The 25791-nt window shown below is 30.6% G+C and overlaps 2 protein-coding genes across 5 annotated transcripts; both read left to right on the top strand.

Annotated features, from left to right (window-relative positions):
• Window positions 1-8502: 8502 nt before the first annotated feature.
• LOC124533901 lies at window positions 8503-14692 on the top strand. Of its 2 annotated transcripts, XM_047109477.1 has the most exons (9): window positions 8503-8565; window positions 9092-9230; window positions 10146-10276; window positions 11173-11282; window positions 11721-11866; window positions 12384-12591; window positions 12943-12996; window positions 13736-13852; window positions 14313-14692. In XM_047109477.1, the coding sequence occupies exons 1-9, from the start codon at window positions 8506-8508 to the stop codon at window positions 14428-14430; spliced, it is 1083 nt and encodes a 360-aa protein (XP_046965433.1). In that variant the 5' UTR covers window positions 8503-8505; the 3' UTR covers window positions 14431-14692. The 2 variants fall into 2 exon arrangements, with proteins under 2 accessions (XP_046965433.1, XP_046965434.1); XM_047109478.1 differs by lacking the exon at window positions 12943-12996.
• A 1129-nt stretch (window positions 14693-15821) lies between these two features.
• On the top strand, window positions 15822-22880 carry LOC124533736 (tumor protein p63-regulated gene 1-like protein). 3 transcript variants are annotated; one of them, XM_047109189.1, is made up of 6 exons: window positions 15822-16107; window positions 17587-17797; window positions 18206-18382; window positions 18799-18897; window positions 20468-20601; window positions 21660-22880. In XM_047109189.1, the coding sequence occupies exons 1-6, from the start codon at window positions 15918-15920 to the stop codon at window positions 21857-21859; spliced, it is 1011 nt and encodes a 336-aa protein (XP_046965145.1). In that variant the 5' UTR covers window positions 15822-15917; the 3' UTR covers window positions 21860-22880. The 3 variants fall into 3 exon arrangements, with proteins under 3 accessions (XP_046965145.1, XP_046965144.1, XP_046965146.1); XM_047109188.1 differs by having other exon boundaries at window positions 18799-18924; window positions 21660-22879; XM_047109190.1 differs by lacking the exon at window positions 18799-18897 and having other exon boundaries at window positions 21660-22878.
• Window positions 22881-25791: the final 2911 nt, after the last annotated feature.

Genomic DNA, 25791 nt, shown 5'->3' with positions numbered 1-25791 from the left:
GCGGAAGAATCTTTGGGCGCATCAGATATTCTTCTTCTACGTCAATAAACAAAAATGGCTTCCGTAGTTAGTGGAAAAAATTTCCACTAAAAACAATATACTAATATATATTTAAATTTTATCTCTAAATTTTAAAATGTACCTTTTATTATACATTGGATAAAAGTTTATTAATTATATAGCCCCATCTTAAGGATCATAAGCGGTCGGGTGCAAATAGTTGTTTGGCAATATTAAGTCTCTCTAAATAAGAAGTAAATCTTTAAGTAAACGGAAAATCTGTAATGCATCTGCCACCTGATTAAAACTGGGAGTAAATTTAAAGCAAATTAACAAATGCAAAGGACAAAAATATTAATTTCTGATCGTCTAGCCCAGCGGTTCTAAACTTTTTTCGCTGGTGACCCAAAATATAAATATATTTTAAGGCTGCGACCCTGACTTATTATTTATGTTCCAGTGATATTAAAATAATAGGACTATCTTTTTTAGTACAAATAGATTCATTGTGGCAAATCTTTCTTTTAAAACTCTATCACACTGTAATTCAAGCAATTATTCTTATAATCCAGTCGTATCATAATAAGTATTGCGTTCCGATCCGAGTCAAGAATGACATCGATTACGGTGTTCACCATGTATTTTCAAAATTTCTGCGACCCTTCCCAATACTGCCCGCGACCCGGTTTTGGGTCTCGACCTGAGGTTAAGAAACGCTGGTCTAGTCTAACTGCATGCATGCGTAATTTATACAAAAATATATGTAGATAAACACGAAATTAACGATTGAGTGAGACAAGACTATAAAATCCAATTTAAAACATTTGTTATATATAAAAAGTTTATAGATTTACATAATATATACAGTTTGGGTTTTTATGTACTTATTTTTGGGAAATATAACGTATTATATGTTACAAAAGACTAGAAAAAAAATCCTTAAAATACCGAATTTACATAAGACATTTTAACGCATACATCAAAAATTTATCGAATGAATAATCTTGACTCAAAAATTAATACGAACGCAAACAAATTACGCTTGGTGTAACATTATACGATTTTTAATAAATTTCGTTGATATTATCGATAATGAAAACGGGCAGTTTTGTAAATATATGAAAACTGCGGATGCCATTAAATCAATCGATTAACGCCAAGCGAACCAGCGACTACGATGTATTGTGTATTGTATATTAATTGAGTTTTCAAGCAAAAAAGTTATAATTACTTCATGTGTTATAATGATTACCCTTTATAAATGTGACTACAAATACCAGAAGCTTTTTTTATTGTATAGGTTGGCGGACGAGCATATGGGCCACCTTATGGTAAGTGGTCACCATCACCTATAGACAATGAAGCTGTAAGAAATATTAACTATTCCATACATCGTTAATGTGCCACCAACCTTGGGAACTGAAATGTTATATCCCTTGTGCCTGTAGTTACACTGGCTCACTCACCCTTCAAACCGGAACACAACAATACTGAGTACTGTTATTTGGCGGTAGAATAACTGATGAGCGGGTGGTACCTACCCAGACGGGCTGGCACAAAGCCCTACCACCAAGTAGAAAGTTACAATCAAAGTTTAAAATTTAGGTTATTTAATTCTTAATTCACTCATTCAAATAAATACTAATATTATAAAGAATTTTGTTTGTTTGTATGCATTGTAGTAACCACAGATAATTATCAAATAGAAATAAAAAAAAAATGGTAGATTATTCCTTCATTGTTCCTGTATGCTTTAGTTAAAAATTATATTTTATATCGTGCGTATTAGCCGAGGTTGTACAATTACCTTACACATAATATCTTGATCAATCAATGTAAATAAGGCTTATTTACCATCTACATAATCATGTGTTGACTCTTGAGTAAGGTGTCTAATTTATTAATACATTTATTGTGATTAAAATTTATAAATTCCTTACTCTAAAGAAATGGGAATATATGTGGAAATTCAGATTTTTCGGAAAAAAACCAAAACATTTTATAGTGGTCAGACACAAGATTCGAACCTGAAGACGTTACGAGACATAAAAATTATTAACATATAAATAAATAAGCTTTAAGATATAGACCAGTAGTTCCCAAACTTGTCTCGTGGACCACTTTCAAAATTGTCTGGGTTTCGGTGGTGCTACATTTCTACCACATTCTTAAAGTCGCCAAAAATAAAAACTGTGTCGCTTCTAAGCTCTGTCCCTATAGGTATTCCGATATTTTCTAACACTTTACTTATTAAAAGAATGGAATTACAAGAAAAAATTAATAGGGTAATATAACTATGCTTACATTTCTGCTCCTTACTATCAAAAGCCGATAAATTTCCGTGGACCTCCATTAACATCTTGCAGACCCCCATTTTTTATTCACACCTACATAGACCCCATCATTTCGCCCGTGGACCCCTGGGGATCCACCTGGACCACTTTGAGAATAACTGATATAGACAGACATTAATTAAATACGGTTAGGTTAGAATAGTGGCAAGAATGCTAGCAACATTTCCCCGTTGCATCGTAACTCCAACCCTCTGAGCAAAAACCGAAGCAGCGCAGCGTTCCTATTGTTTTTGACTAACGAATTGAATTGAAATTGTTGGTGTCCTGCCATTTTGCAAGTAGTAAATTATTGTAAGGAATATTCGAAGTTGGATCCGAATAGAACCAAAAGTTGGATTCGTATAAATTGTTCTCGATTTTCAGTTTTAAGTTGTGTTGATATCCATTGAGTATATGTATATACGTATACATTTTATTGAAGTTAATAACCGTGAAGAGAACTACCACATGTTGCTATGAAATCAGTTTGATTTCGAACGATTATTTTAAACGATCGATAATAAATAACCGCAAAGAAATATCTGACGAATTTAACGTCGGTCTCGTATAAACTATCGTGTTTAAGGTTATTTTGTGAGTTTTATAATATCAATTTGTCGTCGTGCTTATCACATACAGTATTATTATTTTATTGGTTATGTTATGGTTAATTATAGTACGAAAACTTGTAAATACCGTATAATTTCGTGTTACAAGTCTTAACTGGCACTGTCTTCGTTTATGATTGTTAATATTATTTAAATGATTTTTGAGAGCTGAGATGGCCCAGTGGTTAGAACGCGTGCATCTTAACTGATGATCTCGGGTTCAAACCCAGGCAAGCACCACTATATATATTGATGAATAGATAAAAATAATTTAAATAAACCCGTACGAAGCCGGGGCGAGCCGCTAGTTTCAAACACGAATTTATTTATTTAAAAAATTAAAACAGAGTATCTATTAATCATTATATAAAATATTAATATTAGTTTTAAAACATAATAAAAAAAAATCTCAATTTTTACCCGACAACCAGTATCCCATGTCAAATTATAATCGATTTGGAATTAATCTCTTCTTGTTTATAAAAAAAAAAACCAAAAACAGTTATTAATGAGGGTACTTTATTTATTTAAGCGATTACTGGTTTATTAGGCTTCATTATGTGTTGGGACATGTTTACGAGAAATGATACGATTTAACATTTTAGCCGACAGAAATAAAGGATTTTTTTTATGTAATAGGTTGGCGGACGAGCGAGTAGGTCACCTGCTGGTAAATGGTCACCATCACCCATAGACAATGAAGCTGTAAGAAATATTAACTATTCCTTACATCGTCAATGCGCCACCAATGGGAACTAAGATGCTATGTCTCTTGTGCCTGTAGTTACACCTCACTCACCCTTCAAACCGGAACACAACAATACTGCGTACTGTTGTTTAGCGGTAGAATATATGATGAGTGGGTGGTACCTACCCAGGCGGGCCACCAAGACTAGAAGAGGGTGTAAATATTTAGCTTTTTAAATTGTGTATTGCGCGATATTTGTAGTGAATGTTTTTTATATAATTAAAATTCGAAATTTTATTTACAATTACCCCTAATACTACTATCTTTAATATTCAGAGGTATGGCCAGCTGAATTAAGGCCGCAACGAAGGATGAGACTATGCATAGATACAATATTGTTTTTTTAATTATTTAACTGAGCGTTTATAAAAATATAGGAAAATATCGTCAAAAATTCTTTTTCTTCGCCTGTACCTTTTGTTTTTTCTCCTGCAAATGATATTAGTAATTTAAATTCAATTCTTAGTTTATTGGCTTTTAGTTGTGCCGGCAGGGATTAGTAATTTAAAATCGGTACTCAAGAAATGTCAAATATAATTATGACTGGTCATCATTTGGTATTGCCAGTATGAAAATAAAATCTAGTTTAACAATGATTTTTTTATATTGCTCTAAGGGTCACCCTTGATGCCCTGGTGCATCACACCCCCTTCCAATGTGATTGCTACGCCAAGTATTAGTAATACTAGTATCCAACTTATAATGATGCGTAAAAACGTACATATTATATAGTTCTACATATAGTCGAAAAAGTAATAAAATAAAAGCATCACAATAAAATAAATGTTAGATATTTATCCGAAATGTCGACCTTTAGGTTTTTTAATTATTTTTTCGGGCAACACTTATGTTTGTTGAATAATGAAACGAGGTCCAACGTTTTTCAACTTATGCCAAGATTTCGATACAAGATAAATAAGAAACATAAATTATTTTGCCTACACTGCGTTGCTAACAAGGGTTTGGTAGCGAATTTGTTTGATTAAAATGATTGTAATGTATCTAATCTGCTTCGAGGTTATTTTTTAATTTAGACATTAAAAAATAACCTCCAAAACCATATATGTTCTTCCTCAGTATTCAATAATTCAATTTATTTAATACTAATATGAAAGCGATCAAAATAACAATGTCTTTGAACAAAAGTTATGATTTTCTCCTTACCTAGCAGATTCGGATATGTCCCAAAGTGAAAGGCTCGAAATGAGGATAGTGGACATTTAACAAATACATATAGTCTTATTCATTGGAAGATAATAGATAATAAGATATGCAAAAGAAAAACAAACACTAAATGTAGGTATTTCATGCGATTTGCTAATACCCCAGCTATATTGGGCACTCCTAGAAATTTATTATATATCTTTACTTATTACAGTGAACTACTTATTTCGAAGTTAATTTTACTTTCAAAATTCCATTTTTTTGCTAATCCATAACGAATATTATGAATAATCAAGTTCACGACTAATGATATCGCGTCACTTTGGTCTAAAATGTTGGTAATTTGGCTTTTTCCTTCATGGTGCGAATAGAGTATATATACGTATATTGCCAAGTATATATACGATAAAATTGGTATATCTGTTTGTAACATTAAAATAAGCGCTTTTTATTAATGCATATTATGTATGTATGTATACACGGAACATATACCAAAATGGCATGTCTGTCTGGTTATTCCGTCTAATCACTGGAACGGCCTTACACTGGCAGAGAGCTGATGTAATAAGGAGTCACTTATACTATAACAATAATTTTATTTGTTAAATTTATTCGCGCATGATATGATTAGTAAATATCAAATGTAAACCTAACATTTCATGATTGTATTCTGCGCTGAGTACCCATAATTTTCTTAAAATAGTAACAGATTATTTGGTGATAGGGCTTTATGCAAGCCCGTATTGGTAGGTAACACCCACTCATCAAATATTCTACCGCCTAACAACACTACTTGGTTGTGTTCGGGTTTAAAGGGGAGTAAGCCAACTGAGCCAGTGTAACTACAAGCACAAGGGACATAGCGTCTTAGTTCTCCAGATTGGTGGTGCATTGGCGATGAAAGGAATTGTTAATGTTTTTTACAGCGCCATTGTCTATGGACGGTGGTGGCCACTTTTATGCTCGCCCCAACCAATAGCATAAAAAAGGTCTGTAATTTTATTTGACCATTTATTTTGAATTATGATTCCTGTATATGACTCATGTATTGTCATCGAAACATTATTTATTCTTCGGAAAGTAAATCCCCAGATCATACATCTTCATCTTGTACATAATTGATTTATCTCATCACATAGACAGTAAACATCAAACTGGATAATCTTGATTCTGTATTGTATTGACTAATACCTATCTCCTTAGCTAAATAAATACCGATTGCAAACTAATGTCTACTTTATTGTTTAAGTATTAGAGTTTACATTCAAATGCGAAGTATACAAAATCGTTTAGTATAAACTTTAATTCGTCATTATATGTAAATTATTTGCGAGAATCATTTCGCGAACAAGCTTAATATATGAGTCATAAAATAAGGCGTGATTTGTCATGTTTTGTTTTGACGAATATTTGTTTAGTGTTGAAGAAAAGGAAAATAATTTGATTCTGCTATACATCTTTCTGTAATAGGTGTTAAAATATCATGAGTCTATAGATCGGCAAAGTTGGAAAAAACGGTGCAAAATTCAAAAGTAAGACTAAGTATAATTTTTGAATATGAACTTAGGACTTCGGCATGCGAAGCATTATACGTTAACTATTGCCAATGATTACTGAGACATAAAATAATAAGTATTATTAAGGGATGAATGCTAGCATATTTTGCAGTAAGTGAATACCGTAGCATGCGCAAACGATCCCGTGATGACCTTGATGAGACAGAGGTTTACTGCTGGATTTTTAGTGGATATTTCGGTGTTTTGAGGCACACCCCACGGTTACCGCTTCACATGGGGGAAACGCGTAAAAGATTTTTTATAGAGCAAAAAGAGAATGACTGAAGATATGAATTAAACTACACAATAGCCACGGTGTTTTTTCTTCTATCAAACTTGTAAAAATAAGAAAATATCACTGTAGCAACCCTAAATAAGGTATAAAGGCAAACTAAAGATGACTCACTTGATATTAATTAACAAAAACCAAGCGTTTTATCGGTCAATACGAACGTGTGCTCTTTAACAATAAATCATTTTATCTTAATGGTGATTATAAATATCAGACATTTATCAGCTGTTAAAATCAAGATAATAAATGGAGTATAATCACAGATTCATTGAGACAGCTACCAACGAAGTAAGACGCAATTACTAATATACTGTTTGTCCGCCTTAAAACATTGAACTTTATTTTTGATTTTAATGGACTCATTTATATGAAAGGACTACCAATTTTTTTCATGACATGCTTCAAATTTTAAACAAACAAAAGACTTATTTTTTTACAGCCAAATTAATGATTAATAAGTAAATAAATAAAAAACATACATAGTAGGAGTAGAATGAACTACATCTTAAATCCCATGGATGATGGCTCTTTGACGGCGTTATGGTGTCTGTGTGGTGTCTTTGTGTGAAAGATTCATCTTCCAATCAGAAAACATGAAAACATGTTTGTTCCTGTGTTGTCTTAAATTATTCTCTAAAAAATCACAGCAAAGAAACAAAACAATTTTGTTAATTCCGAGATTTAAAAATGATAACAAAATGTTAATATTGTGAGCATATATGTACCATGAGTTATGAATCTATATTCACGGATATTTTTATTACTAATTATGATCTAATGAGTCTTCTACTTAAGTTAGTAGATCATACTCACCATGAACTTCAAATCTTTGCAAATACGCTCATGCTCCATATTCATCAGAAATTAATTAACAATGTATCTGTCAGTGTATCAGATTACAACAATCTGATGTCATAAATATATCAGCTACTAAAGTAGACGTATATAATTCTATTCGTTTTGTTATTTTCACAATGAGGTATTTTCGAAATATCCCAAAATTATAATAAGAAATATGTATAAATACTACATTTTAGGACTATAAACCTGATAAAATGTTTATAATTACTGTATTTAAGGAGTAAATTGGCAGAGATGTAGCCATGATCTTCTTAACACTATCATTATCATAAATTCAATTTAACATTGATCATAAATTAAATTACGGTTCACTGTTAAAAACATTTATTACGTTAGTTTACCAACGCTGGTTACTCTTTAAAGGTTCTTTCCGATATATATACATGTATTTTATTCGTTTTTTATGTCGAATAATTAGCCCAAATTTGCCACCTGTTGTTAAGTGATCAGCAATGCTTTTAGACATTGATTCTGTGAAAGATATCAATCATTTCTCATATCTCCATTGTGCGAACAGCCTTGCAAACCTAGATCTTATGTACAGTGAGAGTAAGAAAACCATCGTCAGTTTTCAAATTCATTCCTTTATCAAGTTTCAAACTCTTAGTACCTTTTGAATCTAAACATCAAATCATTGCGACGCAATATGTCATTCGCAATCGGTGAAGCAGATTTTTGCTCATACTGAGCAAACGAAAATAGATCTTAAAATGACGAACCTTTTCTATCCCCGATTGTACATTGAGCCTGTAGTTAATTGAAGTTAATTTAATAAAAGTATTTGAAAGACATTCAATAATAAAAAAATACCATGTATAACAATTATAAGTAAAACAATATTTTATAAATTTGACTTCTCTTAAAATATTTAGGTATTGAAGTCCTACGATTAATTTTCACCAATTTTTAATTTAGTTAATTAAATTTAAATCACTTGTTGCAGATGGAAATAAGGAGACGCGGCGGACCATCATTTCTCACATATTGGATATTTTTGCTGCAAGTAAGTACTTACAATTAATCTCAACATATTCATATGTTATGTATACTTCAATTATAAACTTAAAACGTATAACATTTTAAATTTATACGATTTTTCATAACGTTCAATTCATTATCTTTTCGGTAAATTTTCACGACATTTTAATAAAAGTAACATCGAATTTTATTTGATTTGTCTCATAGATATTTATTACAAAGTGGCATGTTTTTCTACGTAAAAGCTTTATTATTTTTTAAAGTTGTCAAAAATCAAAACACAGTAAATATTATATTACAGTGTTAACAATTGATGTTAAGTTGGTATATTCATCAAGAAAAAATTTACCTTTATGAACTCATGGGGGTTTGCTAGAATAGACTTGAATAAATTAATAAAGAATAGTGTTTACTAAGTAATACCAATACTACTTTCTCCATAAAAAAATGCTAACTTTGTGAGTCTGTCCTAAAAATATATATGAGCACCTATTATTATAATAGATGTTCGAGTTTATTATTAATTGTTTAACAATAAATCTAATTTCCAGATGTTAGGCAGTGCTCGTCGTGGCGCTGAAGGTCATGGTCGCCTCATGGACCCTCCCGCGCGCAATTCTATGTGGAGGTTTGGTTTTCCAAACCCTGTCAACTATAATGACAACGAGCTCTTCTGCGGTGGATATGCCGGTCAGAACTCCTGTTAATTCAACAGATCTTAAATGTTGACCTTTAATTTTTCGTTCTGTTGAAAATCAGTTCTGATGAACTGATTTTCAGTACGATCCAGATTACTCTTTAGAGTTGATCTGGACTAGTATCCATAATTTGATGTTGAAATAACTATTGATGGTCTGATTACGTAAATGTTAACTGCGAAATAATTAGTAAGTTTAAGGTATTACCTTTAGCATAAGTTACTACATCTGCGTGTTATCTCTCTTTCGGTACCTAGCTGTCCTACAGGACTGCGCTCTTCTCGAGTTGATTTAAGAGCTTATTTTTTACACTCACTCGTTGCTAATTTCTGCCATTCATCTAAGATTTTATATTGACATAAAATTATATTACATTAATGTATTTGCAAATATTTTTATTTCGCATTAGTAACGCACATACACAAAAAATATTTCAAGATTTTAAATGTTTGTTTACTAATAATATTAATAGTCATTGCTGGTTGAATGTATTTGTAGATTAAGACGTCTCAGTTTTTTATATGAATTTAGTTTTCTGAAGAAGCGACCACTTGACCGGTCAGTCGTGCAATTTGGGAAATATTACGTCAGCCCATAAGAAATTGTCTGGGTGACAATCATTGCATTCAGAATATTAGCAAACATTTTAAGGTTGTTTATTGATAAGTAGTTTGCATTTAAAGTTTATTGACCTTTATATTATTCGTTTATTTTTCGAGATATCTTTTTTCGATAACGATCTATGGACTTGTATTATTTAAAATTTATAACAACAATAATGGCTAATATATTTACTTATTCTACCGTCGTATAAAAACACAATAGTAAGTATAGGCATAGATATTACTCATACATTGTCTACAAATTACTTCTTTGGTTCAACTAAACTAATTAAGCGTGTGTTTAGTCCAGTGGGAGCAGAACTCAGGGCGGTGTGGCGTGTGTGGTGACGCAGATAACCTCAACGAACCCCGACCCCATGAGGCCGGAGGGATGTACGGCAAGGGCATCATTACCAGGCACTACAGCGTTGGACAGGTAGAATTATATCTTATATTTGATACCATTCAATTCAATCGTTATCAAATATGATAATATTTAGATGTCTTAACTTGTACTTAACTGCAGGACTATTCTGAAACTTATTTTATGAAGAGGTAGCCCAGTGAAATGTATCATTTTTCAGTAAACTTAATCATCATGTTTTCATTTGTGTTTATAATTCATTTCGTGCTTAAAAATCTACTTCTAAATATTTACTACATGTTAACTCTAAATAAAGTTGTTAACTACCGGCCTGATTTGAAGAAGCTGATATAGGCTGCTGACTTTCTTATCGAAAGGCCTTAAGACAACTAAGAGACGTTGTTTGATTGCCCTTGAAAGCCGAAAAACTTACCTCACCAGATAGTATGATTATTTTAGTCAATGTTTCATATAACTTTTTAAGATTTTACTATTTTTTTCTGTGATAAGTTTCGGATTTACAGCTTAATTTTCTTTAGCGATTCTTTTGTCTTCAGATCGAATAGAGTTTGAGTTATGGTCACATTTTAGAGTTGAATCCTTTTTATTGGTATATGTTCATTTTATATATTTTGTAATAATGTCTATGAAATGACCATATTAGTCAAAAATTAAGTTAGAAAATGAAATCTTAAAAATTTTCATTTATTTTACCCGAAGAAAGTCGTTGGATTAATCGAGTATTGACAGTAAAATCAGGACTTACAGCAGTCAGTTTTCGTATGGTTAATTTAAGTTCATAATAATTTCATATTTAAGTATCGGTCAATTAAAAAATCAAAAAGAAAAAAAACAACAACATACTTTTGTATATCCGTCGATTTACAATGCATTATATGCAATATAAGCTTCAAACATTATCTTTAACACAAGATCCGTACCTATAGTGGTGTATTATTTGATTATAGGAAATAGAAATAGAAGTAGAATTAACTGCGAATCATCTTGGCACATTTATACTAAAGCTCTGCCCGAACAACAATCCGAAGCAAGAGGCGACTCAAGAGTGCTTTGACAGGTGAGAAAGCTTTTGTTAACACGTGTAACGAATGTTTAGCTTGACGTAATTATTACAATATTGGAGATAAAGAAAAAGATTAATGTTATATGAAAAGTCTATACACTTGTATTTATTATCTGTACTAAAACTGATGACCTTTTAGTTTGTATTGACAACAGCATGATTTAAATTTTAGTTTTGTTTTACTTTTTTTTAGTACAAAATTACATTACAAGAAATATATAAAAAGTAAAACTTATCAAAAACGCCCGTCTTCTTCAAAATTGATTTTAAGATTTATTGTATTTTTTTTTAATATAATTGCTATTTCCAATAATCTTGAAATCAATTTAATAAAAGAGTGTCATATTTCACGTAATATTATCATGAACGGAATGACTTTCGTTTTAATAAAATTTCTCTAGTGTCATTAAATAATTCGCCATTTAATTTTAGGTACCCTCTTTACATATCTGGAACACGAGAGGACAGATTCCTTATACCCCTAGACACGGCCAAGAAAGAACAATTCAGATATCGAGTGAGGTTACCTCCTTACGTAACTTGTACGCAATGCGTCTTACAATGGACATATTATACAGGTGAGTTGCAAATGTATACATATCAATGACGGTACGATATAAATATTTAAAAATATGTGATCTTAAATAGCAGTCTAAGGGATCGATAAAAATAACAAAATGGCGTTTAAAGGAAATTGATGTTTCTTTCGATTGTTTTTATAATACCTAGGGCGGCAGAGGAGCAACTTTACCACACCAAATTGCCGATTTGCCTTTCACTTATCACAGTAAGCGGCTATCACTACAGTTTATAGACATTTGCAACAAACATTAAGTATCATTTATGCCGAATTTTGGAAGATAAGATCTCCTTCGTGCTTTAAACTATAGCAGCTCACTGACATAAACCGAAAAACCGAATATTTGACTGTACCCTGATGGGGCTACGTAACATCATACTACCAGTGTGTTGTTCGCTGTATGTCAAAACATGATTTATAGTATCATATCATGTATTTCTCTGTACTGATGATACTTCAACACTCACGAACTTAGCACCAGTGTTTCCTTTCAATAATATTTCAATCATTTCCAGGAAACATGTGGGGTATATGTCCAAACGGCACGGAAGCTGTCGGATGTGGTCGCTCTGAAACATTCAGGAACTGCGCGGATGTGAGTGTTGTGACCAGCACCGGTGGTCTTCCGCCTGCGTTTGCTGGTGACCTGCGAAAAGACAACCCCTTCTTGTTGTACTACAGAGACTATAACATGCCTCAAAATGTCTACCCTCTTGTTGTCAGGTCAGTGGTTGAAGATCGTGTAATATTTGTATATTAATATCAAATTTATATGTTTAAAAAGAAAATGTATATATGGTTTTTCTTAATTATTATTTATCGATTCATACTTAATTTTATTATATTCATTATAATATATATTATTCAGAATTGTATGTAGCGTTTACGTAGTTATTCTTATGTACTGTAAGTATAGAATATTCATATGCTTAATATTTCAGATACATACAGAAGGGATTACAAAGAGAGAAATTTCGTGCTATTAGGTAAAATATGATAACGACGTAACCATATCATGTGAAATTGTATTTATATACATGTCGGCACTGTATAAAATCACTGATTTTCTTTCAGCAACGATATATCTGATAGTGAAACAGAGACGGATGTAGGTCCTCACGTCATTAGGTATTTGTTTTGTGTTCTCGGAATGATGGGATTGGGCCAATGGTGTCGGAAAATCCTCCGATTCTTTGGGACTTTATATGTTGTGAATAATTCTAATTTTCATCTTGTTTTTTAGGATTGTTATATGAAATGTGACTAACATGTTGTGACTTATATGTATCGTTCGGTCTTCTTGTTTCTCTGTTCTATTGATCTGTGTTTTCCTGTATATTTTGATTAATGTTTGTTTGTTGATATAATCTATCCTATTGAGGTGAATTGCGATTTTGTACGATTTATTTTTCAGTATCTGTTTAATTTGGTTGGTTAATCTTGTATCGCCAAATTTATGTTCTTCTATGAAATGATCCAGTGTTTCTTTAAGTGAAAAAAATATTCATGAACGTGTTAGTAACATGATAATGTACCTTTCCATAAACATTAAGGACTAATGTTTTTCTTAATATAAATGTTCTTTAGTTGACTGAAAACACGTTTTGGAACAATAAGGAGTTTCTGATCTACAGACATTTTCTTGACACTTATTACTATTATCCATTATCCAACCTGGTAACTGATAGAAATGTATAAACTTCGATTATAATTAATATTATTTTCAGATTAATTAAGTGCGGTCCTAAACAATTTTCTTCCTTATATTTTTATACTCATCTAAAATTGTTTAACGTATCTCTATACTGCATGTAAAAAACATTTTAGGATTTATTTTTTCTTAATATTACTTTTTAAATATTTTCAGGGATCAAGTCTGTCTGCCATCGCTTAGTTACCGTGTAATACCTGGAATGTTAAGCTGGTGTCAGACTAACTGCCTGCGATACCCTCCCAATTGTCCTGAGAGTCTGTGTCAATGCCCGTGAGTATTTAGCATCTCCAATGTGAATCTTTCGAAATAAAACCCGGGAAAGGTCACCGGAAAAACCTGAGGGAGCTTAAGAAAGGAGAGTTAGTTGGCAAAAATGTTCCTACATAAGAATATACAATTGGAAAACTATATAACATTTTGTTAAATAAGTTCCAATCTTACTCCTCAAAAGTCGAGGAGGACTTGCCTAGTAGTGAGACATCAGCAAGTTTTACTTTACCTAAAATATTGTAATAAAAACTTTCAAATATTGTCCATACAATTTCAAGATTTATATGATTTTAAAACGACTTATTATGGTTGTGATAAATTAAACTAACATAACTTCACATTTAACTGAATTAGTTGTTTACGATGAGGTACATTTTTGTGAAACAGATCTTCACATATTGAACCAAAAAAATCATTTAAATATATGTCATTTAAAGTATCTCTTTAAAATAATCCCCAGACAAGTCTGTGAAGCAATTGGTGAGCTGGAGGGTCGGGAAGGAGCCGACGTCTACTGCATGGACCAGTGCATCGTGTATCCGCCGCGCTGCCCCAAAGATAGGTGTCGCTGCTATTAATATGGAGCCGATACCAGTGGCGCCCAAAACTGAAGCCTGTAATTTTACAGTGCTCGCAATAATCGCGTCGTACTTTATACCGTCCTTACCATATTGTCTTATTCTTTTATCTACAATAAATTTCATACAATTAGCTTCCTTAATAGTTTCAATGATATTGCCAATTAACGATATTTCATTGAAAATATTTAAATTTGTCTTGTCCATGAAATTCTTCCTATGTTTGATTCAACAAAACACTCAAGCAAATTATAAATATTCTTTATTTTATGTTCCTTTTAAACACTCTACCTTTTTTCTTCCAAATACTCTGTTATCTTAAAGTTTTATAAATCTAATGTACAGCTGTATATATTATACTTAATTCTTGTAAATCAATGAGATTTTATACGAGATTTTATATCTATTTTTTATGTTTGGTGTTGCCACGTGTACTTATGAATAAGGATCTTTGTACAATATAATAATAAATATTTTTAATTAAGTCCTGTTTCATTTGAAAATTTTTGAAAGTCGAAAGATTAGGAGAATACCTTTGCTTAAAACCTGTATTATAATATATAACTCGCTATTTACTATCAAATACCACCAGCCACAAGTAGTTAAAGAGGTTGGATTCTGATTTGCAGCAATCATGAATAAGTGTGTATGAATAAGTTGAATTGTTACAGTTTAGTGTGTGTGTAAGTATTTACCTCAAAAGTACCTTGGGGCAATGGAACCATTATCAATTCGATCTTGTCAAGCAAAAGATGGCGGCGAAAATAATTTATAGCCTCGGGGCTAAATATTATTTTTAACGTAGTATATTAAAGTAGTATACATTATGGACTGATAACAAATCAACCTTTCTGTAATTATTTAATAAATGCAAATTAACCAAAAAACGCTTGTTGAGTTTCCTTTGGTGGTTTTTCTCGGTGGTTTTTTAGAAACCAGTTGTAGTTAGTCATTTGATAATTAATAAGCAAGTTTAATGCTTCTTTATATTTAATATACCACTTTGATTTAATTGGATTTAAATCCTATCACAAACAAGCTATTTTATCATCATATTATCATTATATCTTTGTGCCTGCCTACAAACCGCCTCACTCAGACTTGAGACTTCAAGCGGACAGAACAGAACAATACTAAGTACATATTGCTGTTAGTCGGCAGAATATGTAATAACTGCATGGTACCAATCTAGACATATATCAAGGTTTTAGATATCAAGATTTTGTTGTTACTTAAGTTGAGTAAATAATGTATAAAGAAGTATTATAATATTATATCAGTACTGGTATATAATATGTTGTTAGTCGACACATCCTTCAACACGTTGAATGCGATTGTGTACAACAGTCATTATTTTTGCCATTCGACAAAAAACACTTACAAAAATAAACGGCAACACTGAATTAAAAACTTCATTTTATTATCAGCCGGTCGATTATTTACGCATACAAGTAAGTGAGAAAAAGGTAAATATTTAAGGAATTACAATGGGTGATTTATTGGACGAAGATCTTGAATTTCGTGGCGGCACTCTGCAATTGTCGTCGGAAAATGCTACCGCGGAACCTCGGATTACTCAACCAGCAAAATCAAATACAAATACAAGTAATACACAAGTAAATCCTTCGGTTTTATCTGGTGCAGATTCTCTGACCTCGTCGTCTTCGTCATTTGCAGGTAAATAAACATATTAGATCGTCATTACAATTTAATATTATGACATAGAAAGTATAAACGTATGCTTATAATGAATACGAAATTACAATTAGTCAAGTAATTTCCTTATCAATTTCTGAATATTATACGTTTACGCACTACTGCAATGTCATTAATTCGTATACTATATTTAATTAGAATAATATTTGTATGCATTTTTAATTTTCTAATATGTTAACATTATTAAAGACACTTGTTTTTTACTTTTTTCTTAGTAAAATTTATGTTTTACTAAGTAATGTTTTTGTCATCTTTGAAATTATATTTTGTATTGCACTCAATACCCTTCAAATTTACCAATATGGCACTCTTTAATAAGAGTAATTATGTAAGTATATGAATAATGTCATAAAATAATTATTTATTTTAAATAAAATGTTTTAATGTCAATTTTGCTGGACTTATTACCTTTATGAGCTTATATGGGGCAGAATATATATTTTTTGTGTTGTATGTTGTTTTATGTAATTTAGCTATATGATAAATCTATGTGATGCTAGGGAAAAATGTATGTGCATAATATGATAAACACAATAATGATAATTACATCTATTTAATTGAATGGGAAAAAAAATAGCAACTTTAGATAAATTATAAACAACAAAGTATTTTATTTATCAATATAGATTAAAATTAATTATATTATATAATACATTCATTAATTTGATGATAAAATTAATATTGTGATCATTGTTCTCTAAATTTGCTTAAAAATATTTTATGTAAAATATTAAAACTTCTAGTCCTAGCTACTATAAATAACATAACTGGTTTATGTGGTATGATTATGGTGGCATGTATTGTTCATGAGAGTATTAATATTTATTTATATTTGCATAAAACATATATAAGTAAATATAAAAAAAAACAATGATTATTATAGCTTAAGAAATTGCCCTTCCATCTAAAAATGCTTTATGAACAATTATTAATGTCATTAATAATTTATGACTTTTAAAATAAGCTGTAATTAAGAAATCTTATTAAAGCAAGTTTTAATTAGTGGCCTTTTTATCTTTATTTGCTCATAACATTGTTTTCAGTACATTGAAAAAAAAATTCTGAATTGAAAACTATTATACAATTATTAAAACAGTTATGTAAATAGGAAGTTTTTAATGAACAAATTTTAAGCAAATTAAAAAAGAAAATTGTTGCTTATTAAGTTAAAAACCATATTTAAAATCCTACATTAACATTTATTGTATTTGTTTATGATTTTATAGTCCCAGTACCAAAGGTTTGCACCAATTCTTAGTTCAATCACACAAGCACAAATTAATTTCATAAATGGGTAAAAGTTGGTGTAAAACCCACACATTAATAATTACTATGTGTTTATTACTATTAGTATTTAGTGTGTCAATTATAATTGAATCTTGTAAACATATACAATAAGGTTGTTTGTCCTTGTTTAAAAGAATTTATTGTTCCAAATAGATGCCAGAACAGAGAGTCAAACAAATGCTCAGCAAGAGACTGATCCAGTGCAGACTGTTTATCCTCGGTACGATGTTCCATTCAACAGTGAAAATATTAAGGACTTCTTTACATTCCGCAAAGGAGTAGTTGAGAATGCCATACAGGAGTGCATTACGGGACTATTGTTTCCTGAAGACGGTGAATACTTAGGTTCCTGGTTATTGACGGAGTAAGTAGATATTTTTGTCAACCTGCTATTGTTTTATTATACATACTAGATTCTTAAACTGTAACTTAGATTGTAAATGTAAAATGTTACAACAATATTACTGGTGATAAAAAATAATATACCAGGTAATGTACCTACATATAATTATTTTACAACAATGGTTTAGTTACCTTCTTTATTTATTTAACTTAACAGTTACTAACATAATACACATTAAACTTAGTTATATACATGTGTGTTCAATGAGAAATACAAATTTAAGCCTTTTAAAATCAACAATGCAACTTTCAGAACAGTGTTCCCTCTAGAAGTTTTATAGTTTCTTATTGAACTGCATTGGGTATCAATTTTTATACATGATTTGTATTGAATTGTATCATTATTATATATTTATTATTTTACTTTTAGGATAACACTATGGGATAATGAAAAAGAAAGAATCGTTCTCTTAACCTCGAGATTAGTTATGACTATAAAATATGATTTCATAGCGATGAAGCAGTTGGACTTTAAAAAGACGTATTTAGACGATTTGGACACAATTGTTATCGGTGAATTAGTTTACCCACCATCTTCATTAGTACCGTAAGTGTTTTATAATATTAGTCATATCTGGTCAATGTTTGTTGATGCGAATTATTTATTTTTTTCTAAATTTTTTAATAATAAAAATAAGCCAAATATTCCAATATTATAACTTATTATATGTTCCTATTTAATTTACTAAATATAACAACAAACGACAACAATAGCCTGTACATTTCTCACTGCTCCGGCCCCTTCTCCCTTTGAGGAGAAGGCTTGGATCATATTTCAGTAGTTGTTGGATTCACATGTGGCAGAATTTCCATTAAATTAGACACATGCAGGTTTCCTCACGATGTTTTCCTTTACGAGCACGAGATGAATTACAAACACAAATTGACATGAAAGTCCAATGCAATCATCGGTTAAGATGATAACTACTTCTAACTCCTACTATATATATAATCTTATTATAGACGTCTTAACGGTATAGCAACGGGCGTGACGACAGTCGTCAAAGATTGCGTCATAGACCGCCTGTGCAGGCGGCCAAGTTCAACCGACGAAACTAAACTGTTCGATTACAAGTATTTTGAACCTAGGTACTTTCAGTTGCTGTAGATGCTGTTGTCATGATTTTTTATATAAGCATTTGCATCGCACTCTCGTAAATACATAAAATAGTACATTTCAAAAGTCGTTTTTTTTTGTGTACATTATCGAAACGTGCCCATTTCATGTATTGAAGAGCTAGTGTGCTTTTTTGTGTTATTAAATAGTGCATGATACTTTAGCGAAGTTTTAATAACTATGCTAGTGTACTTCGTTTAGTTTATCTCGTAGATTTCAAATATTAACACAGGAATGATTTTATATTGTCATTGATAGACGATTAATGTTAAATCTTAGCGGCTTGTAATTACTAAATGTTTTAACATAAATGAAGTTTGACAGTTAACATTATCTGTTGAGCTAGATTGGCTATTTATTGATTGGATGCATCGATAAATATGTACATAATAATCAAATTTCTGTATATAATAATGTTTAACAATTTTGTAATTTTGAACTGTTTTGGCTTAATTAAATATCAATGATTTATGCTGAGAGTTGAATTTGAGATAATTTAGGGTTGTATTCTAAGCTTTTATGATCAGACAGATGTTTTGATTGTAGGGTTTCGCTATGAAATGACACATCTGTAAAATTCTACAACGGTCAACGGTAGTTTTAACATTAAATTCGATTGTAAGATTTTGATACTGCTTGTATGAGCTTACCTGAAGTATATTATGATTGATCGATTAACGCAAGGCATAGCACCAGATCTAATTGTTGCCGACGCATTGACACTGTAAAATGCTTAATTCTCTTGCAAGCGGAGATAAACACTAATAACTTATATTGCTACTTGAAATCAATAAAAAATGAACTTGGCCCACATTACCAGTTGTTTCATGCATGCTATCACTTCTGTAATTATTATTAATTTTAATTGCTACCTGTTATAATTAACTTTCTTATATAATAATAATGTTGTTTATATTACACTTAAAACATATATGTAATATATAGTTACTGATAATAGTCTACCTTTGTGGCATGATTCTAAATCCCTTCAGTTTTGAATTACATAAAATTTTAAATATTTATAATATTAATAATACTTGTAATGTAAAGTCAGCAAAGAGTATTTAATGTAATATTATTTAGAATATACTAAAATAAAAAAGCAATTTCTATTATTGCAGTTATTAATTACGCGATATTTGCCATGTTTTTTATCTTGTTAACAAAACATTTGTTCACGAGTCTCGTGTCTCGTGAACAAGACATTCGTAGATAATGTCGAAATATCGAGATACAACGGATAAAAATAAAAAACATAATAAAAATAACCATGTTAATTTAAAATCTTATACAGCAAGTTCTAGTTTTTCTGTCTGGCTAAATCAGATTAATATTAGAAAAAAGTGGTCCTTGTTTTATCTCATCGCGAGGAAATCATTGATTGCATTTAAGAGGACACATAGTCCGGGGTTTGCATGATACAGGCATGTAGATTACGGAGAAATACGATATCTAACAAAAAAAATATAGATTTGTTGGTAACAGCTCAGTAAATTCTGGATAATGCTATTACAGGGAACGAAACCTTCGTGGGGTGCGCTTGATGTGGAACAAAGGTGAACCTTTGCCGATGAAGACAGTTTGGAACCCTTTTAGTCAAGATGTACCGTTCCTGACCTTTGCTTCTCATCCCATCTATTGGCACAAGGGTAATAATACTAAGTCAAAATTATTAGTTCTAATAAAATTAGCTTTTCTAGATTTCATTGTATTTTAATATAAGCATTTATTTATTCACAAATAAGGATATACATCAACATTAAAATAGCTACTATCCATATAGACCACGATGCTTGGTATCAAGAATACTAGCAACATTCCTGTAAATCCAAATTGTACTGTATCTTAAATTTCTCAATGGCTTTTGTAAATGATGTGTTGTGCGAATAATGGAAACACCCCATCTCATAAGAGCTTACCAGACTAATAATGAGCACTTCAGTTCCAAAACCACTGGATGGAGGACAAAGTTCATCGGCAAAAGCATTCACAAGAAATGGTTCACCTCTTTTCTTCACACACACTTACACACTACAAAAGCTGTAATGTTAGGCATTATAGGTCTCTAAGGTTCGGCGAAGGCAATAGGCTATTTGACAATGCGAAAAATAAATCTTGAATTATTGTAATCAGTGTATATTATGAGTTTAAAAATGGTTATTTACTAACGAAACTTGAAAATAATACTTAATGTATTCAAAAATCAATAAATTAAAATGCATTTTTTCAAACGTTTGTCACGTGACACAAAACGCTCCTGATTGGCCGGGCTTATGATGAAATAACTTTCTTGTAAACCTTGCTTTTCTACTATATGTACCACGGATTAAAATACAGCAAAGTGACGTCACCGACCCCATTGCAGCGCCATATTGTCCAAGTATCGTTTTCGCGCGTTATTTAAAGATGGAATTTTTAATATGACGTTTTTCGGCAAATATGTACTAGAAATAAAAAAATCAACTTTTACTGGGTTCCTTGACCTCTACTGAATAATATAAAATGGATTTTAAAAACCCGTCAAATAGCCTATTAGCTCAGATTAGGCACATCTATAGCAGGGTAGGTGCGGGTAGCATTAACTCACCAGTCTCCTTCAACCCCCTTCTACCACTTCTCAATCTCCCTTCGTAATCTGTATCAACATTCATCAGTAATAGAATATAGTTAATGAAGATGATTAAAATATATGTCTTTTTGTCCAAAGATGGCGGCATAGAAGAAAGGTCGACTTTCGATATGGAACTATTTGCTCAAAAATTGCAAAGGGCTGTCGAAAATATGACATCCCCGTGTTGCATACACCATTCCCCGATCGTTATACAAAGCTATGTAGGTCTCACGTCTCTACTTCACAACAAAACGAGCATGGGATTCTTCAAGGTCAGAGGAAAATTTAGTTTCTAATTATATTCAATAATTTATCTGTATTCCATAAAATTTCACATTTTACATAGATAGTAAATTTATTAAAGAAAAAATTAAAATTAAAAAGGCTTGTGTCAACCCTAATTGAGTAATTATTACTTAAATTAAATCAGCGTTAAAATATATTGGGCAGGTTCTGGTATAATTTTGTTCAGCTTTACAGCAAGTTTATTTGTTTTTTTTGTCTGGCAACATTTTGTCAATATTAATTATTTATGGCAACAAACCAATAATCATTATTTATAATATATATAAATTTGGGTGCAGATGAGATGGATCTTAGAAATAAAGATTGTGTTTACTTAGAAAATCCAGTTTGGAATTTATAGACTAGCCGTTTAGAAAATTATTTAAAAAAAAATAAAGTTCTTTTTTAAGGTATGTTCTGAACGACAAATTAAAATGTGTGCAATAAATCGCTCTGCTCAATAATGCTATCACAATTTGCTTCTTTTCGTTACTAAAACTCCTTAAAAAGGAACGTTATTTTAAACATTCATAAGATAAATAGAATAAATATATTATATTAAACGTATTTTTTTTATTTTACGCAATAAAGATCATTTTAGATATATATAAACATAATTACATTTAAGTACAATATATTCAATTCCTTATTACCATTGGAATATATTAAAATATTTTTGTGTGATGTATGATAGATAGTATCTTAACGAAATTCATGTTTTGTGTAGTTGAATTGTTGTTTAAATTATTGAGTATTTAATAATACAAGTACATAGTCGTAATTAAAAAAAAAACGATATATTTCATTTATATATTCCTCATATATGTCAAAATCAGATATGACATATTTTATTGTTTATAATGCATTTATATGTAATGGGAGTAACTATGGTTTTAGTTATATAATATATATTAACTAGCTGATAGGCTATGTATTGCATTTTTAATGTATTTCGGCGCTACACATTCGCGCATAACCAATTATTCGTAGTATTGCTGAATAAAACCTTTTTATACTTTTTTTTTAGAAATCATCAATAAAATGTAATCGGGCTCGATAAAGTGTCTTAAGACACTTAGACAAGATTAAATTTATTTCTATGATCTTTTTTTCCTTATTCATTGTCTTAAACGTCGCCGTCTTGCGTCAAAATATTGTAGAAATACCATACATACCATAGACAATAATTATTTTTGTTGCAACTCATGTGTGGCGTCGACCTTATTTGGGAGTAAAATATTGTTTAGTAGTTTACAATAGTAAATAGGTCATAAGTATTAAATGATATACATAATGTTAATATTTCTTGTTAAAATAAATTATAAAAGAGGTCTTTCATTGATTGTGATATTTATTATTTATTTATAACATGATCTTACGAATGTATGTAAGAATTCGTAAATGGAATTTGTAGTTAATAACTTTGGGTAAAATATATTTTATTTATAGATAATTTCAATAGATAAATAAAATTTAGCCAAAAATAAAAAATAAATAGTTTTTTCTTTCCTTATTCTAAAATTTACTCAATAAATATTTCTGTCATCATGTTATTCAATCGACTTACTTTGGAAAACAATATGTAAAGAATACTAATCATATATATTTTATATTTTACATTAAAAATATGAATATGTAATGTTTTATATTCTCGCGATATAATAAGTTGCTTGAATATCAACAATATTAATTAAATTATCCAATTCCATTATAGAGCATTTAAAACATTTTATTTGTATATTGTAGAACTTTTATTGATATATACTATGTGTTGTTAAAATATATGTATTATTATAATCTGTATGTTATATATTATAAAGATGAAAATGAAATCACAGGATGTTATTATTACTAGTGTAAATTTTAAATAAAATGTAGCTTTTGCATGAGATTATATTTAATATTATTAAAAAAAATGTTGTTCGGTGTAGATATAATTATTGGTCACTTGGTGGTAGGCAACGCTAAGTAGCAATACTTGGGATTGTTGTATTCCGATATGGCGTGGGAGATAGCCAGTGTAATTACAGGCGCAAGGAGCGTAAGATGTTAGTTTCCTTGTTTGGTGGGCCTTATCATAAGGAATGGTAAACCATTCTTATGACGCCAATATCTATGGAGTCAGTGGTGACCACTTACCATCTGACTGATAGATCGCTTGCCATCAAAAATGGTTTAAATAAATCGATCGGCTGAAAATTTTGCTATTTTTAACTATTTTTGTATGTATGGATGTTTTATTTATAGATTTCAAAATTTGGACCTAATTGATTATTAAATAATGAGAGGCCTAAATATCATGTGACATTAGGATTATGATAATTATAATAATCGTGACAATTTTAATATTTGCTTTGCATGCTGTCTTCGAAATTAGTAAAATAATTCTGAACGTTATGAATAAATACATTTTCATAAATAAGACATGTTTCATTTAATCCATTATGTGACTAATTATAATTATTACTCAAACTTTTTGCAGCAACAAATCCCGAATACCTATTTATTTCTTCCTATATTTATACACTCTCGTTTTAGAGCTTGGTCGATAGGCTAGGTTTAAAAAAGTAGCCTAAAATATACCTCCTTGGAGTTCAAGCTTTCTTCAAACCAAATTTCATCAAATTTAGTTCAATGATTTGGTGACGAGCAACAGAAGTCAGAAAGACCGGCAGTTACTTTCGCTTTTAGAATAGATTACGTAATATAAGTATTAGGTATCTATGCGATTGTTTTAAGAAATATATATTTGGCACTTCGACAGTGGCCTAATGTTTGAGTAGGGTCTAAGCTGGATATCCATAGAGTAAAATGCATAGAATATTAGGACAAAATTGTGACATTTTACTGCCTCGTTAGTTTAGTGGCAAGACACAACTCCACTGATTCTAAGGTAAATACTAATAACCCTGTCATCACATTACGACAGTTAGGGCATAAAGAGTGCCCATGTGTTTGTGCGGACACTTGTGGACTATGAATCTTCTATTTTGTTAGATGACCTTGAGATTAGTTATCACTTCAGAAGGACTATAGTGTGATAATAATACAAACGTCAAATTTTAATCCGTATATTCAAAATAATTTAAATTCCAATTAGTAGGTAAACTCAAATCATTCCAAAATGTATCTTCTAAGTTATTTAATGTTAAATCGTTTTCATCTTTGCATACTACTCTTACATATTTCATATTTTCGATCCACGATACGTCAATTATTTCATTATCCAAAAATTTATCTGGTGAGTTTCCTTTTTCAATATTGGTACTTTTCGACTGTTTCTTTTTAGCAGGTCCAATTGTATTTATACGATTTTTCTTAGTAATACCTTCGCCTTTCTTAGAATTTGTCTGTTTTCTTTGAGGCTTCTTATCTTTGTTCGATACCTTCGTTTTGACTTCTTTCTTAGTACGAACTGTCTTTGATTTTTCTTTTCTATTAGATTTTTTTGTAGTCACTTCTATCTTGTCTTTTGCATTATTTACTTGTAATATACTCGTATCATTGTTATCATTAAGTGCTATAACTTCTGTGCCTTTAGTGTTTTCAACTTTATCATTTGTAATATTAGGAATAACTTCTGTATTATTTCCAATAGTAGCATTTTTTAAAACACTACTATTTAAAATAGTATTTATGTTTACTAAATCATTAACGTTATTATTAAGCTCAGCAATTGCTATGGATGTATCTTCAGTTTGATTTTGTATAGGCATGAAATTATCTTCCCTAAACTGATGATTATTAGCATCATCTGAGAGTTTTGTCTGATCAACTGTATCTTTATTAAGATTTTGTTTATCAACACTTATTGTTAAATTAGAATATGAATCCGTATCTATAACATTTTGTGTATATATGCAAGTATTAACTTGGGTCTTGTTATCATTAACAACAGGAATATCTACAGCGCATATATTTTCAGTGTTATTTTCAGCGATTT

Source organism: Vanessa cardui, chromosome 11 (genome assembly GCF_905220365.1).
Source record: "Vanessa cardui chromosome 11, ilVanCard2.1, whole genome shotgun sequence".
NCBI classification, from domain to species: domain Eukaryota; kingdom Metazoa; phylum Arthropoda; class Insecta; order Lepidoptera; family Nymphalidae; genus Vanessa; species Vanessa cardui.
The sequence above is the reverse complement of the archived record's forward strand: the minus strand, read 5'-3'. Positions and strand labels throughout refer to the sequence as shown.